This window comes from Dipteris shenzhenensis, chromosome 4 (assembly GCF_047967505.1).
Source record: "Dipteris shenzhenensis isolate YYH24624 ecotype China chromosome 4, Dip_SZ_1.0, whole genome shotgun sequence".
Taxonomy (NCBI): domain Eukaryota; kingdom Viridiplantae; phylum Streptophyta; class Polypodiopsida; order Gleicheniales; family Dipteridaceae; genus Dipteris; species Dipteris shenzhenensis.
Genome location: NC_141599.1, coordinates 12,504,111 through 12,521,691, shown reverse-complemented (window position 1 = coordinate 12,521,691; position 17,581 = coordinate 12,504,111). Strand labels below are relative to the sequence as shown.

General features: G+C 46.1%; 1 protein-coding gene across 1 annotated transcript in view; it reads right to left on the bottom strand.

The window, feature by feature from the left end:
- LOC147902470 (Pseudouridine synthase family protein) overlaps positions 1 to 17,581 on the bottom strand; it is a 90,194-nt gene that overhangs the window by 47,609 nt on the left and 25,004 nt on the right. The window contains exons 2-12 of the mRNA XM_087373599.1: positions 11,631 to 11,709; positions 11,329 to 11,538; positions 10,969 to 11,219; positions 10,788 to 10,860; positions 10,637 to 10,693; positions 5,273 to 5,352; positions 5,104 to 5,166; positions 4,850 to 4,937; positions 4,671 to 4,773; positions 476 to 579; positions 268 to 341 (exon numbers count right to left, since the gene is read on the bottom strand). Coding sequence (XP_087229725.1) covers positions 268 to 341; positions 476 to 579; positions 4,671 to 4,773; positions 4,850 to 4,937; positions 5,104 to 5,166; positions 5,273 to 5,352; positions 10,637 to 10,693; positions 10,788 to 10,860; positions 10,969 to 11,219; positions 11,329 to 11,538; positions 11,631 to 11,709 — 1,182 coding nt within the window. The remainder of the gene's footprint in view (positions 1 to 267; positions 342 to 475; positions 580 to 4,670; positions 4,774 to 4,849; positions 4,938 to 5,103; positions 5,167 to 5,272; positions 5,353 to 10,636; positions 10,694 to 10,787; positions 10,861 to 10,968; positions 11,220 to 11,328; positions 11,539 to 11,630; positions 11,710 to 17,581) is intronic.

The window sequence follows — 17,581 nt, the reverse complement described above, 5'->3', positions numbered from 1 at the left end:
CAATGAACATACCATGCTTGAGAATGAAGTTTAAACAACCATAAGCTTTGCATCCTTACTGAATATATTGACACTTGCAACTACAAGCCAGAAATCATTTATCATAATTACTTCCTTACTATTTTTATGCCTCTTTTTTTACTTCCTATATGCAAGTATATACATGCATGTGCCTACGAGTGCACATGAGCGTGAGAGAAAGAGAGAGAGAGAGAGAGAGATATCAACTATCCGTCTGTATACAGAAAGCAACTTTCTGATACATACATCATCCGCATAGTTCTTGGAATGTTGTTGATAGCCTGTAAAAAATTGCCAGGATGCTTCCTCAAACCAGTCAACTGCCATAAAAGGAACACCAAAAGATTCAGTGCTATAAAGAAAGCTCTTCATACATACTGTATTATGTCTGGAAAAACATGAAACTATAAAGACGGATTGCAAATCTAGAAAATGTAATGAACTTCTTGCTTACAACTGCCCTTTCTGAGACGAATTGCCGAGGCATGCGTAACAATGCTCCGTCAGCATCCCTTGTTTTCAGAAAATACTCTCGAGCTTCTCTTATGTCTTCCCGCTGTGTAGCATATATTAAAGATTATCTTGAGCGAAATTTGTCAGTCCTTTCCCGAATCCAGTAGCTGTCAAGCAACATGACCCTCTCCACAAGTAGCTCAATTCCAAACATAGGCCCATACAGCTGAAACAGCTATAGCTGTAAGCTGCCAGAGGAAAAGCTGGATGAAATTTCCAAGCATCTAAAAATGATTCATGGTTGCTCTATAATCCTCAATTTCCATAGAGTGTTTTTCGTATAACAACACAAAAGAGTAAGGCTTGATTTTTAACATTCATACCCAATTCTGTTATGTCCCAGTTAGAACGTAGCATGACCTCGGATCATGGATGGTAGGTGACAGAATATGTAACTAAAGGATTGTTATGTTGTTATGAGAAATTGGTCAAAGATTTAGTTGTCAAGGTCTGTGATGATCAGGGTATGAGACAGCCAGAAGGCTTTAAGGCTCCCATGCACAATTTGATGGGTTAATTTGTTAATCATGCTCCCGGGGGTAAATGCCTAGGGGCAAGGGTATGGTCATTGAATTAATTGAAGACAAAAGGGACATTAATGATTGAATGCATGGGAGGGGGCTTAAGGCTTCACAAGCAACTAAATAAAGCAAGGATCTTTCTAGGGATTTGGGACACCTTCTGTACATGCTTCATGGAATGCTAATTATTGATTATGTTAAAGGTATATTGGCTCAAGCTGAGGCTTGACTGAGTGAAGAAAAGTTTCCGTCACCTATGGGCTTTGTTTGAGAGTGGAAAGACTTGCTCATTACATTTTGGTATCAAAGCGTATTGAATTTCGGACATTGTGCCTAGGATAGAATGTTAGCATTTGAACTAGCGTAGTACAACCTGTGGCTTCCTGGCCAAAAATTGATGATAGTTTGTCAAAATTCAACGCCGAGGTTCTCCGTTGAAGCTGTTTCATGTGCATCTTACTAGTGTTTTGTTAGTGACAGCAGGAATTGAATTGCAATTCAATCCTAATGCAAGCCTACGATGGCAAGCATGTTAATAGAGAGCAAATAGGCACTTGTCTATGTGCTTTGCTTGTGCTCTAACAAGCATCTGATCAATGTTTAAGTCAAACAATTCGACAATGGTCAAAGGAATCTATCACAATTTTGTGATGTAGATGATGCATCGGCTACTTGTTTTGAAATTAGCTGCCAATGACGTGACTATTAAATGTATCCCTCTACCCATCTATTTAGGTCATGACACACAGAGTAGTCTATGATTTGAGGTTAACAATGACAATAAAATTGAGGCGAGCTTCAATGGTTAATTGCAAAAAGGGAACCCACATTGTGAATGGCCACGTGTAGCTGGGGATTTTCAGCAACGTTTTCAAACCAAAGCATGAATTGCCTATTTTCACGTTTTGAATTGGCTTTATGTTGTTAGCAGTTTCAACTTTTAGTTATTGGAAGTTTTGAAGGCAGCATTTGAAGAGCATGAATTGATATACATACAGAGTGTTAGAAAAGAGAGAAAGAAAAGAGCAAGAGCAAAGGTCACTGAGGTTACGCACGAGAAATTGGACCAAGGAGCTTTCTCTTCCTTTTGAATTCAGTTGTGGCTAGAATTTTGTGAGTCCTTTGGTTCTTAAGCTACAGTTTTAGGTTTTTGCAGTTATTTGGATTGCATATATTTCCCCAATATAAGGAAAGGATGCTACTTTGGAATTGCGGTATTTACAGCTTTCAGATTTTGCGGTGATTTTCCTAGCATAGGGAAAATAGATCAATTTTTGGGTTTACTTAAGTCCTCCTTTTTAAATAAGAAATCAAACAAATCCACACAAGAAAAGTCAAACATAGGTGGATATGGAAGAGGATAACCACATAGAATGGAGGTGGAGAATGACACACCTCTCGTGTGTACCCCATAGCATGGGGTTTTCGACCAATATAGAACGTATTGTTCCATTTGAATGCTAGATTTGGAAATCTAGATGATGTTTGCAATGGTTAATGGCACAACCATTGCACGCTAATAAGAGGCAAGAAGACTTATGAAAATACATTCCCTCCCTGATTGGTAGAACCTCTAGTAAAAGGTAAAGGGATCATGGAGCCAGAGTCTAGCGTACATATAATGGAAACTAATATATTCAAACAGCCTAGCATAGCAAATTATAGGATGAGAAATACACAGGTAGAATGGCATATAGAAACTCGGAAATAACATTTGCCACTTGTGAAGTTCATGACAATATAACCATGATCCGAGAGGCCACGCACATGTTTACAAAAGCTACGGATAGGTGGTGGATGAAGTAGCAAAAAGATGATGCGATTCCAGTCACTTTAAAAAGCTTTAAACTGGAGTTAAAATAAAATTTCCCACTTGACGAACTTCAAGAGCGTGGGATGATTACTAGTATCTCAGGCAATAGGAATTTATCAATAGCACAATATACTTATGAAGTCTGGGAAATTGTAATGAAAATCCCTAAGCCCCACAATTCGTTCAAGTCCAAGATTATATATTTGGCTTAAAAATAAAAATGGAAGTCGGAGTTAGACACGCTAAAACATTAGGTGACACAATAGCGATTGCATTCCAAAGGAAATTTGTGAGAAACGGGAGCATACCACAAGCCAGTAATCAAGACACGCAAGCTAGGATAACAAGCAGTATTTCATATTCAAGTACCACCATAGGGGTGAAAAGAAAAGTATCCCCTATGGCAACTTGGGCTTGGTCAAAGTCCTCCTTGGCTCTAGAACAAAAAGAGAGAAAGAAAGAAGGACTGTGTTAATGCGTTCATCCACATTCCTCAAATCCGAAGAAGAAAAATCATACAAGCACTGCAATTGAAGCACATATGGGACGCCACCTCTTGCGAGGGCACAATTGCCTAGTCCAATCCACAAAGCAGTTAGCTACTACCACCTCAACACCACTAATAGAGCACGCGCCCCAATCAGCAATCCCTGCACGCACGCACAGTTATTCGCTTTAAATAGGTCTAGCAGCCGCCACGAAAAACAATCAATTGCATAGTTCTTTTTTTACAATTCGTCATACAGATTCCACATGTCATCACCGTAGTCGCACATAGGGTCGTCCCCTGCTCTGATACCATATTGCAAACAACCGACGTAGATCTAGATGGCACCACCAGGTTGCGTTGGGTGTGGGGGCCCCAATCCCCACCCCATAGTGCCGCATGCCTTCTCCACATCCAACAAAAGGAGCCGGCTGGGATGAAGGGGAGGGGTTCTTTCCCTCTTTATATCCAAGGTTCCCTGTATTGCCACTATGCATATGGGATTGCTATCCCCCAATTGTATACATGTCATCTAGGCGTGCCAAGAGCCTTCAATCCCTCCATTTTCCACTAACCGCATACATTTGCTAGGTGCCACGAAGGGGGTTCGGACCACACATAAGGATCGTAAGGCCCCATATTCCAACACATGATTACCTCTTTGCTAAACCCGGAGCAACAGGGTACTGAAACGTTGCTGATATGGAATTAATAAAGATGAAAGGGCAAGTTGCTAAGCATAACGTCATCGTGTTGCTTGACTCAGCATCAACACACAATGTTATTAACTCCACATTGGTAAAGAGACTCAAACTGAAAACCAGCCCATCTGATAATATGTACATCTGCACATTCCACTTATCACTCGTCACAATCTAGAATTTAGTTTATGAAAGGAGATCAACTACTACCAGCACCTCATAATAAGAAATCATAACAAAGGGCCTGAAAACGTGGCTATGGAAACAGTCAAATGACAACTCAAAAACGACCTGAAATATGGCTGATTTGATAAGACATGATAAACTTTAAAAAACTGTCTTTGACTTGAGGGATGGGACATGAAAGATAGGATCGGTAGTACTTAACATGGAAGTACTCAACATGAAAGATAGGATTGGTAGGATTGGTAGTACTTAACATGGAACCAGCTATTCAGTTTAAAAATCTACTTTGCCGACAAATATAATCTGGGTAGCTTACATAAGCAGAATATGTTACCAAGTAGGCTTTTTGCATTTTAATTTGGCTTGCACAGTTAAAATAAACCAGAATCTCTTATTTTTTCTTTAGGCAGCTCAGTAAAAAAGGATATCTCCATCTCGTGGCTGAAGAATCAAGTTTACAGCAGTCTCCCACTCTCCTCGAAGTAAGGCAGCTCCTATAGTAAATGTAGGCACCGCACTTGTTCCAAAGCGCTGTACAAGAATTAAAATGCAAGCAGTCATAAGCTATGGTAAATCCATACTAAGTGCACCAGATCAACCTGCATACCTGCAACCCGAAGTAGTTGATAAAGCCAGTTCTTCCAAGAGAATCAGCAGCTTCCTTGATGGCCACATCACTCTCTGCTACAACAGCACTAAGCAAGAGTAACTGTCTTTCAGATGGTTCACAGCCAAGGAAGGCACGATGCCTTGAAGCCATGATGGGAGGAGCTAGGCTCATTATATTTATAACAGAGGGGCATATACATAGGCTAAAAACTTGATTCGAACAAACAGGAAAAATATCTACATCTGCCTTACCGTAATGTTATGGTAAACCTGTTTCCTGAGAGTTGCCCAAGGACCAGTGCTTTATCAACATAGCTACATAAAGAAGTAAAACATTAGTAAACTATATTGCAAAAAAACCTTGTAAACATGAAGCTGCTATGTTAGCTCCAACAAAAGAGAATATCTTTAAGAAGCTCACCAGAAGTCGCCCACTTTAATGCCATATAATCGCTTGTTTAAAGCAGCAACTTTTGAAGCAGCCTGCTTGAAAACAGTGACCTGCAAAACAGGAAGCACTAGGTGAAAAGAGCACTAGGTGAAAAGACCATAACATGAATGCAATGCATAGATGCCAGATGACAATAACCGCCACAATAGCTACGTCACCTGAATGCTACTTAACAGAGTGCAGGACGATTACAAATATCAATTAGCGAGTTAAGTGTGGCCGTGTTTCCATTGGGGGGGAGGATGGAGTTTTTTAATAATTGTGGTGCCATGGAATACTAGAATGAGAGTGAGTGATAAAAGAGTGGTATGAAGAAGAGAGCAACAGTCTAGAGAGATGAGAAACGTCTAGAAGATAAGGATGAATTGTGGAGAGATAAGGATGAGGTAAGATAAGGAAGACACATGCAATCTTGAGACTATCTATATATGAAGCCTCTCATTGTATGATTGAAGACACTTTGGATAGATTGTGTCTCCCCTCATGGCTTGTTTTATATGGTTTGACCCTCCGTCATCTTTATGCTCATCGAGTGTTAGGCTAGGCTTAGCGGCAATCCTTTCCAAGATTTTGACATGGTATCAGAGCATAGGTTTTAGCTGAGCCTGGGTTGGTGAGGGATAGCAGTGTCCTTTTCTTACTTGTATTCTTCTTAGGAAGAGAGAGGGATAGGAATCTTAACCTACTCTCTGTGTGAGGTTCTGTGAGAGTTTCTGAGTTACTCGAATTTTTCTGCTCTTCTTTTGATCCAAGCTAGCAACAGCTTGAGGAGTCAAATGCACGCAGCATTCCCCATCAAAAAAGCCCGCAACAACGGCCCAACTTAGACAAAGACTACAAGCAGAGCAAAGACAACTGCACAAAGCAGTGCCAAACAAGCGGCAAACCGCGAGACGACCAAGCAAGCAAGCTACAAACAAAGCAACCTAACACATAAGACACGAGGCACAATAGCCCCAAGCAAAGATCCGTGACCAGACTCAAACTCAGGCAACCAGCATGACTCAGATGATTGGCAACAAAAGTAAAGCAGACTACCTACGGCAAGCAAACACGCAGGATGGACACCTACGACAAACAGCCACCGACGAGCACAACAACCGATGCGTACGCAGGAAGGCAACCAGACTAACCAACAACAACCAACACACGCTTCTAAAACAGCAGCGCAGACACAACACGAGCGCCTACGTGACTCCCACAACCTACCTATAACAAAAGGCACGCAACAAAACACAGAAGAAAAGCTACAGCACAATGGACGACAAAGAGGTTACCACGAAGGCAACCGCAAGTAGACAATGCCGACACGCAATGTCCAAACATAGCAAAACAATAGAGACTCGAGCATGTCTACAACAATGAATAGCAAGCAAAGCTAGACGCAACCGACAACAAAAAGAAAGCCTACTGCAAAGAAGACAGGGTGTCAACTCGTGCAGGGGAGCTGCTTAAAGAACAAACAACCCAAGCTCATAGCACTGAACGACCTACATCACCAACGCAATAGAGAAGGCAGATGACAAAGAGGAGCAACCAAAACGAGCAGCAGCTCGAACAAAAGGCACGAGCATGACTACAAACCTCCTCGTCCATCGCCATGCACCACAAACCACCATTTCCTACAACTTCACAAACCTTACCCTAGGCCACGTTGCAAATAGGGTTTAGGTTTCATCTCACACTTGGTTCTGATTTTGCCACGTGGCAAACCTCACCCAACAAACGGCTTGGTCAGTTTTTTGATACATGGCACAATTTGCTACGTCATCTCATCTGCACAGTCAACATTACTGCCACGTCAACAGTACACGTGGTCAATCCACGTTAGCAGTGCCACCTAAGCACATGGCACAATTTGGTTAGCACCATGTGAATGTCCAATGCCACATCATCCACAGTGCCACCTCATCATCCTTAGATAAAGTATGACTCAAAATTCAAATGAACATAACTTTAGATCCATAAAGAATTTTATAGTGGTGTAAAAAAGGAAGAATGATCGGCAACTCAAGCTCTACACTCTAAGCACAACATATTAGTATTACGGATTTTCTGAAGGCCTGAAAATGTGTAAGTGCCCAGAAGCACATAAGGAAGAAGGATATACCTTTGTAAGACTAGAATATATACAATCGTACATGTTGTCTTACAATCCCAAATTCTACAATGAAAATAAAACGAAAAACGAAAGAGAAGAAAATGAGCTAACAAGAAAAAATGAACAAAAGGTAGACATACCTAGCAAGCAAAGCAATGCTTATGTCGTCGTCAATGCCCAAGCATAAGCAGCTATACTAGGTTTCTAAAGACCCGTAGAGTCTCTTGGGCAAACCCGGTGCTGACTAAAATTTTACGCCAAATAAAGAAAAGGCAATCCATTGTAACGCCGATCGTAGGAGGAGCTCCCCGTCTGCTGCTGCCTGCCCAGCCCCCGCTCCCTAGCTGCCTGGCCGCGCAGGCCCCTTGGCAGCCCTCGCTCCCTGGCTGCCTGGCCGCGCAGGCCCCCTTGGCAGCCCCCGCTCCCTAGCTGCCTGGCCGCGCAGGCCACTTGGCAGCGCCCAGCTCACAGGTCACCTGCGCCCTGTTGCCTCGGCCGCGCAGGCCTTTGGCCCTACGCCCTGCTGCCTCGGTCGCGCAGGCCCCCTAGGCAGCGTCCTGCTTAGGTCGCCCCCCCACTTCAGCCTGAATTTCGCGCCCCCCCCTTCAGCGTGCTAATTGACCGCCCCTCCCTTGCTTCAGGTTAGGCAGTTTCAGGGCCCTCTCCGGGACTGTTCGACTCGTGTTCCGGGGAGCTGAGATCCTGGGCTGTTTCCAGGCATTGGCGGAGCTGTCTGCTTCAGCACTGAGCAACCTATTTGCATCTCACGCAGGCTGAAGATCGGAGCATTCTTTTTACAGGTTTCTTTGGGGTTTTACTTGTGGTTGGTTGCAAGTTCTTGGTGGGTATTTTCGGCAGAGGTAGCTCCTCCCCTCGGGACAGCATAAGCTGAGACAATGGAGGACACTAATGCCACTACCGTCGCCGAACCTGAGGAGATTGAAGTCACAGTTTCTTTTCCTCCTGACATTGTGCAGATGATTGAGGTAGCAGAGGAGGGTTTTCGTTCGACACACATCATTGGCTTTCTACCCGGTAGAGGCCAACAGTTACGTGATTGGGTGTACACCAGCATGGCCTCTTTGGGTGTCTCAGTTACGGTTTTCCGATTGCTTAGCAGAGGGTACTTTTCTTTTGGCCTTTAGTCTACAGAGCAGGCTCAAAGAGTACTTATGAGCTCACCGATTCAGTTTCAGAGCAGAGTCATCCATTTGTGGCCTTGGCGGAAGCACTTCAGTTCTACTTCCGCTGGACTGCGACAGGTCTCCTTTTGGATCCTTTTCCCTGGACAACCTGATGAGATCAGCTCTTGTCGCAGAGCTGTGGAGCATATGGCTAGTTTGGCAGGTACAGTCATCCCTTCAGGTGCTAGACTTTCCTATGCTCAGTCATTTACTGGCACAGGGGTTACAAGGGTCAAACTCATTTCAGATTTCCCCCCTCCTTGACCTTTGCCTACTTTGATTTCGTACTCCACTGGAGATGGGGTCCAGATGCAGAGCAGAGGGTTTTGTACGAGGGTCTTCCTGATCAGTGTCTTTTCTGTCGGAAGAGAGGTCACTTTATTAGGGATTGCCCCAGTCGTCAGCATCGATCAGAGACTCCGGATACATCTCATCCTCCGAGTGACCCAAAACCTACAGCTCAGCCTCCAGGGGTCTCTGAGCCTGCTTCGACTCATTCAGCAGAGCGAGAGGAGATTCCTTTGGGGGAGCCTCCAGTGAACTCATAGGACTTGGAGGTGCCTCCAGCAGAACAGATTTCACGGAGAGCTCAGAGGAGACGGAGACAGAGGGAGAGTCAGCAGTACGAGCAGCCTCCAGGGGTCTCTGAGCCTGCTTCGACTCATTCAGCAGAGCGAGAGGAGACTTTTTTGGGGGAGCCTCCAGCGAGCTCAGAGGACTTGGAGGTGCCTCCAGCGGAACAGCTTTCACGGAGAGCTCGAAGGAGACGGAGACAAAGGGAGAGTCAGCAGTACGAGCAGCCCCAGGTACAAGCTCACAGCTGGCAGAGAGTTGAGACACAAGTGCAAGAGACCCCGGAAAGGGGAGATACAGAGGACCATCCGCAAGCAGGTCTTGACACTGTGCAAGAGATGGCAGCTCAGGGAGTTGAGACACACGTGCAGGAGATCCCGGAAAGGGGAGATGCAGAGGACCATCCGCAGGCAGGGTTGCAGGAGACAGTAACTCAGGATACGCTATCGGCTGCCTATGGGCGTAGTCTTGTGCTGTCTCATGGTCACAGCTCTACATCTGACAAGTGTGATCATGACCCCTGTCGGTCGCGCTCCTACTTTGAACGAGGAGGGGATGTCCCCAAGCATGATTTGTGTGTCAACCCTTCGACTAAGCTATCATGTCACTAGATCTAGATCTCGATCATGTCTAGGGCCAGTGGAGTGGGAGCCCATATGGTCCAGCTACAATGCCTTTTATATCAAGGAATTCAGAGAGTGGTCCTTGTATTGGAATGTGGCCTTGGCGAACAGTGACCTAATTCATAACATGATAGCATAATTGTTGTTTGTATTCTTGTCTTATCTTATCTGTTTGCCTAACAGAGACTTCTATAAATGGATGAGGGGAGTGTAATGGCCCCTATTTATGGGGTAGGACAGACTTGAGCTAAGGAAACTGGGCTCATTGCTGGCTACCAATTTGGGTAACCCAACCACTACTTACCAGCCTGAACTGTGCTGCAGGCCGACAAGTCAAATGGCCAACCTACTCCTTAATTTAGCCAGACTTAGGTGGACAAATCTGGCCGCTAGTCGAGTCATATAGCAGGCCATTCCCTGCCTGTAAATAGCCCCGATGCTTGTCCAGCCCTCTATGGTTGGGCATATATTTGCCTATCTGACTGCCAGTATAATAGTCACTTGGCAGCCTAATAGTGGGCAGCCATGTGGCAGTCCATTTGGACCCATGAATGTGGGCTGCATGCAATGCAATCGTAGCATCAGGCTAAATGAATCCCACAAGGATTTCAAGATGGCAAGCCCCAATGCAATCGTCGTGTGACTTTACCAGGCCATCTCAACCCATACTTCGATAACTAAAACTGCCAGCCACACTCAAGCATTCTGCCTTAAAATCTTCCAAAGATGCATAAGTAATGTAGGTTATCAAACAAATTGTGTTGAAGAGAATCATTAAGTAGTGCCAAAAGAACTCGTTACGGTCCTATGATGAATTTATCATTTAGAAAAATTTAAGAAAAGCAACTCATACCCTTTGTGTTGTTATGGCTCGCTTATCTTTAGTCCCAGCTATACCAAAAGACTTTGGCTGCCATTAAAACCATGAGTTAATGTAAGTCCCATTAAAATAACAAGGCAAAATCATAACATTACAAAATATAAGCGAACGTATAGGAGAACACCTGCACACCAAGCATCCTTCCCAACACCATCAAAGCATCTTGAGTATCCTTGTTTTCCTTGTAAAGGTGAAACCTGAAAAATGCATTTTGCAAAGAGTATATAACGAAAAAAAATGTACTAAACATAGAGTAGATTGGAAAAGGCTCACAACAAAGATTGACCAAGGAGCAAAGGAATAACTGCAAAAATTTCCCCTGTTGGGTTGGCCAACTTTCGGCCCCCCTGCTATCAAAATCTTGACCATCATGCTTTGGACGTTTGTGTCTTTCCCATTTCCCCCGAGAATCTCTCATTCTCTTTCCACTGCTCCTTCCTCCACTTGAGTTGCTACTTAAAACCCGAACGCGGACACACTTACTCGCTGAGTCAGGCCCATCTATTGTATCCGTGACCAAAAACGGAAGTCTGCTTTTGAAAAAATTGTGAATTGCCTGGGTTGAATCCGGGAACTATTGTAAGAGCAAGGCCTCCTATAAATAATCGGGAGATCATATTCTAGCTCAAGCAAAACCACACTTTAAAACAACAAAGTGAACTTGCCGTTCGATGCTGTTTATCTGAATCTGGACCTAGCACTATAGGAGCACCTGCATCCTTTTCTTCCCCACATATCTTGCCCAAAAAGCCTTTCAAAAGCTCTGCATCATGATCCCCTGCAATTGCTTTGAAGGCCTCAATATATTTTTCCACATCCACACAATCTACTCCTTGGCCTTCCACCGCTTCACCATTATCTAGAGCATTCAACACCTACCAAGAAAGAAAGAGCTTTTGAAATTGGTAATCCCATCAGATGCAAAGAAACGAATGCCTCCAAAATCTGTCAAAAGAGCAGCACTCACCTCCTTGGATGCTTCCAAGCATGTTAAATGCACCACTTTTCCCTCTTGATCCACCTCATTCACTATGAAGTCAGAATACCTGTGACAAAGCACATACAATAATGATGAGAAACAAAAAATGCATGATCTTTACAGTACCTCCACCATAAACAAGATGATAGCAAGGGAGTTTCTTAGCACTAGATGCATGATCATTCCAATAGAAAGGGTGGAGCAAAAGATTATATAATCCAAAGAGAGGAGAAAGCTGTTAACGTGGAAGATCAAAAACATCTATGGGGCCAATGAGCAGCTTGTAGATAAATGGGAGTGCATGAAGCATTTCCATGAGAGAACAAAATTTTATTAAATTCTTCAAAAGACCTAAGCGTCTATGAGACTAAAACCCCAGATACAATGAGCTAAATGGGTGGAGCCAATACACCGGCATACAACCAAGACAAATACAAATACTAGATATCTAAGCCCATGGGGAGAAAGATAGATCTGCAATGTGGTGGTCCTGTGTATGCTGTTTGAGGAACCAAGTCAACTAGACGTCTGAGAATGGGCAGGAGGGTCTCGACAACAGAGGCTAAACCCATGATAGAGCACTGGCGTTAGTCAACTTCCGTAGTCCGCTATGGTCTCCTCGCAGTAGCTCTTTGTCAGACAAGTACCACAGTTGCCCTCGTTGGTTATGTCCCTAATCCGACGAACATGGAGGAAAGATCCCTAAGCCCCATTTGTACATCAACACGCTGGCAGGTCTCTTGTGTCTCTCGCTCTAGGTCTCGACAGCACCATCTCCCTAGGGTGCTAGTCCGCGCTTTTTGACTAGAAAAATCGGCGACTACCCTCTGAGACACCCTGCAGATGTCAATGCCATGTCATCGCCTCTTATTATGGGTCCCATGTGCTGGCTACTGCTTCGCCTTTTGCTGCTGCAGATCCATCCCAGCTCCAGGAACCTTCCATGTTCTTTGATGTGAGGTGCTGCCCATGTGGCAGCACCCTCTCTTCCTTTTCTCTTGGGCACATCCTGCCCTAGGTCTCCCTCCCCCACGCTATCCTAATATGGGGGTTTACAGATGGGGAGGTGACCTTTCCAACACCCCCTCTCACCAACACATCTCCGCCCATGCCAACACGTCGATGACAATGCTCCAGTAACCCCTTGGTAATAGTCCTCTGGAACATTTCGATGTCAAAATCTTTTCTTGGCTTTTCATGTCGAAATCTTTTCTTGGCTTTTCATCAAGTGGCTCCTGCTCAACCAGGCCTGGTTCTGTTTCCGCACACCATCCTAGTACACAGTTCCATCTCTGCTAGCACCTCCTAGCACCACCACTGCAATGAAGGAGGCCGGAGCTGAATTGGTGAAGCGCCAGAGATGGCAAGGAGGGGGAAAGAGAAGAGGGGAGACGAAGGGAAGAGAGAGAGATAGCAGGGAAAGGGGGTAGTGTTAGAAAATACCCAACAGAGGGTACACGCAGTGGAAGACTGATGGTGATGCCCACCAGCTCACACAGTGTGCGTGTGGGATGTGGAATCACAAACTTCTTTACTTAATGTGCGTCACATAGATGTGCAGACTCATCAATAGACAATGAACAGCCAGATAGAGAAACCACCAAAATATATATTTCCATCCAAAACTATGGACACAATACAAAAGAGATAGATCCACAGTCCCACCAATGGTTTGGTCCTTTGATCTAACCACAAGGTCCTTCTCCTATCTGCCGGCTATCTCTAGACTCGAGCCCGCGTGCTCCACCTTGAGCGTCTGTAGACTTTCCGTCCAGTGTGTTCTTCTCCACATTACTGCCTGTGAATCAGCCTAGGTGGGCAGCCCCTGCCAAGCCTTGTCTGCAGCACACAGGTCCCTGTTCCACTGCTCCAACCTGCTTGTGAATGGCTGCTCCAGAAGGTATGATGATCACAACACCTTGCTGCCCTAGAAGACAGCCAAGGTCCCAGCCCTTAGGGAACTCAGTCTGCAGCACTCCTTCAACTCTCCTTTACCTCCAAGATGAGGCCAAAGGGAATGCCTTCAGGCTGCTCCTGTCTGCTCCACTTCCTGCTAGATGTTGGATGAATAATGGGGCATGTAGCCCCTCCTTTTATAGGCCTAGGGGCCTGTCAAAAACCCGACCAATCTGTCCCAATCTGGGCCGACTAGACAGACCAGGTTGCCTGGCCCAACCAGCCCTTTAAGGGCTCACAAAACTAGGGCCCTTTGGCCTACACTTCTAGGGCTTTTGGCCCTCCAATCAAGGCAGGGGCCCAGCCTATATGTCATGTGCACGGATTGGCATCTGACGTGTACTAGGTACACAGAACTAGCTCAGGTTAGCCTGGGGAGGCTTAGAGCTAGGCAGGCTTGATTCTCGGGTTGAGTGGCAAGGGTACGAACTATTTATAGGTCTTCGCTATTTTTGGCGCTCGGGGCCCGAGTCTATAAAAGGGGCCCAGGGGGTTCAGTTCTCAGTGTGCAGTTGGGAGCAAGTCTCGTTCCCAGGTGCCAGGTCTGATCCTAGATTGAGTCGCGGACGTGCGCCTGCATCTTAGCGTAGCCCAAGGCCCAGTGGCAGATCCAGGGCTTCACAGCGCCACCTGGTGGTATGGGACACCAGGCTGGTTTGGATCTGATTGGGAGTTCGTGCCAGTAGCTCAGCTCGTGGCTCAGAGGGGACATCTTCTGATTCGGGATCACACCCCGTAGATGTCATGGTTGGGTGGTGAGCAGCCTGCTCAGATCTGACGTTGTCTGTGGTTTGCTTGCAGATCAGGGGTTTCAGGAGTGCTGGGGTGTGTCAGTTGGTATCAGAGCCAACTCTTGAGGTAGGAACTTCTGATGCGGGAATTTTTGACGAATTTTTCCTCCAGGTATGCCCAAAATTCGAAATCTGTTGCTGCGTTTTCTGCTGGGTACCTGGGTTAGCAGGGGTGGACAGATGTGAGGGAAAAGGTAGAAGAAAGGGAGGAGAGATTTCGAGATTCCTGAAGGATCTTGTGAGAGAAGGCTGTAGGAAGCTGGAGAGAGAGCAGAGTGTTGAGATTCAGCATCTCCAGGCGTGGCCAGCCGACCAGCCCCCATGCAGCAAGGGGGGCCAGAGGGGGTAGGCTGGCCGACCAGCTGGTCGGCCCAGTTGGCCTGACCGACCAGGCTGGTCGGTCCAGCCAAACTGGCCGACTCCCCCCCTTGGCCTGCCCTATAAAAGGGCCTCCTTCCCTTCATTTCCTCTATCACTTCTTGCAGCTCCTCAAGGCTCCAGCATACAGCCTGCTCCTGACCATCCCCTCAGAGCCCCCTCTCAGCTGCTCAGTTGGCTGCCCACACTCCCGCAGCAGATCTTGCCTCTTCAGGGCTCTTGCCTCCCCGCTCCAGGCCTCTGCCTCTTCGTTTCAGGCTTCTCCTGCCTCCGTGCTCTCAGGCTTCAGCTTTCTTGTGTTCCCCCCTTTTTCTCTGCTTCAGTTCAGCCTCTCCAGCAGCTCCTGTTTTCTATCTTATTCAAGATATCTTGTATTTCAGTTGCTGCCCTGGTTTAAGGGCTGATTTACAGCAGATCAGTGGTGGTACATTTTGTTATCTCTAGTGTTCTCTGTGTGGCTCTATAATTTCAGTGTTTGTTTGTTTGTCCTCGTCAGCAACTCTCCTTCCCACTGACTACAGAGCTTTCTTCTCCCCTCCCTATATTTTTTTTTTTTTGGTTTTTTAGTCCCCCCTCCCTATATATATTTTTTTTGGTTTTTGTCGTTCCGTACCGCGGGCTTTTAATAGCAGCCTACTGCTTCATCAAGAGCCTCTCCCCCCCTTCCTTCATCGCGCATCGGCCGTCTTCACCCGTACGACTTTATTCAGGGGTTTCTGGCAGAACTTATTGGCTCTTGATCTTTGGGTTCGATTGTTGAGATTGGCCCTGTTCTAGACCTTGATCTTTTCACCAGCCCCGTTCTCTTCAGCCCCTTGTTGCTGTCCATTCCCTGTTTTCAGTTATGGCTGATGAAACAAAGGATTCTACTCCGGATCTTCGCGTATCCCCTATGTCCAGTTTCTTTCAAGAGTCTGACAAGCCTATACGTATTCCCACTCTTCCTACATTTCCAGATGCTCGGCAGTTAGATGGGACCAATTATTCTCTTTGGAACATTCAGATGGCGTCTGTATTGGAATCTTATGATCTTGCTGAGTTTGTTGATCCCGGGATCCCTCGTCCGTCACCTGAGGAGGAGCCACATGCTTCTCTTATCTGGGATAAATTGAATGCTCGTGTACGCTCGTTCATCTTTCTCAATTGTCAACCAGGGGTTCTCAATCATATCAAGCATCTTACTTCTGCACGTGCTATTTGGGAATTTCTTGATGGCATGTATCTTCGCGTCACTCCCATGAAACGTATTTCCTTGGAAGTTCAGCTTTGTCGCCTCGATCCAACTACTTCTCCTTCCATACGGGACCACATCAACAAAATGCAGAGCATGCATCAGGACATCCTCCATGCAGGCAAGGCTATCTCCTCCGAAGATATGGCTATTCCTCTCTTATCTCATGTTATTACTGACAGTCGATATGCAGCATTCTATTCTTCTCTTATTACCTCTGGCCGCCTCAGCACCATCACTTGGGAGGAACTTGTCCCCATGATGATGGATCAGGAGGAACAGTTCACTAAAACCTCTGATGGTTCTTCTGAGGCTCTTGTGGCCCATCGTCCCAAATCACGATCCAAGAATGCCCCGTCCTCTGCCAATAACTCATCTCCTTCAGATCCCTCCAGTGACCGTCCTGCTCCCAAAGGTAATTGCAATCACTGTGGCACTCCTGGCCATTATTGGCGCAATTGTCCATACCGCAAACACAAACGAGCTGACGCACCTCTGGCCGCTGCGGCTGATGCTTCCCTTGCCCCTACTCCTGCATTTGTTCACCTTGAGCTCTTGAATTCGGTCCCCCTTCCTGCAGCAGAGTCATTGGCTCTCCATAGCTCCGATGCTCGTGAATGGATTGTTGATAGTGGGGCCTCTCGGCATATGACCCCCTCCTCCTCACTGCTCCAGGATCTCACTCCTCATTCTGGTCGTGTCTGCATCGGCGATAAGCACTCTATTCCTGTTCATTCAGAGGGCTCTCTTGATATTATTCCTGATGGCAAAGGGGGTAAACACTCTTCTCGTGTTCTTTATGTTCCGTCTCTCGGCTTTCATCTCCTTTCGGTTCATCAGATTTGTCAAAACAATATGAAAGTTGAGTTTAAAGCAGCCTCTGTCACCATCCGCGATCGTGCCACCGGACAGCCGGTTTGGACCGGCCATTCTACTAATGGTATCTACAAGCTTGTTGCCCTTCCCTCCCTTACAGGAACCTCTCTTGGTGACCTTTGGCATTATCGGTTTGGTCATTTACACATTGATGCTCTTCATCGTGCTTTCTGTGATCAGCTTGTCCTCGGCCTCCCTAACGTCGGCACTCGCCAAGGTCTCTGTCCCTCTTGCATATTAGGCAAACAACATCGCGAGCCGTTCGCTCATCATGCCTCTCGCCGTGCCACTGTTCCGCTTGGTCTTGTTCACCTCGACCTATGTGGCCCCATGCAGATTATGTCCCTTGGGGGAGCCTCGTACTACATGCTCCTTGTTGATGATTTCAGTCGCTACTCTTGGATCTATTTTCTTTCCCACAAGGATCTGGCTTTCAGTCGTTTCCAGACCTGGCTAGCCATGGTGGAAAAAGAATCCAATCACTCCCTCAAAATTCTTCGTGCTGATAAAGGTGGTGAATTCACCTCTCTCGAGTTTGATCGGTTCTTGAGTAGTCATGGTGTCAAACGGGAATTTGCCAACACAGGTACCCCTTCTAATAATGGTGTGGTTGAACGTAAACATCGTACCGGTGTTGAAATGGCTCGGACCATGCTCACTCACAGTCAACTCCCTCAGTCTCTTTGGGCCGAGGCCATGATGACTGC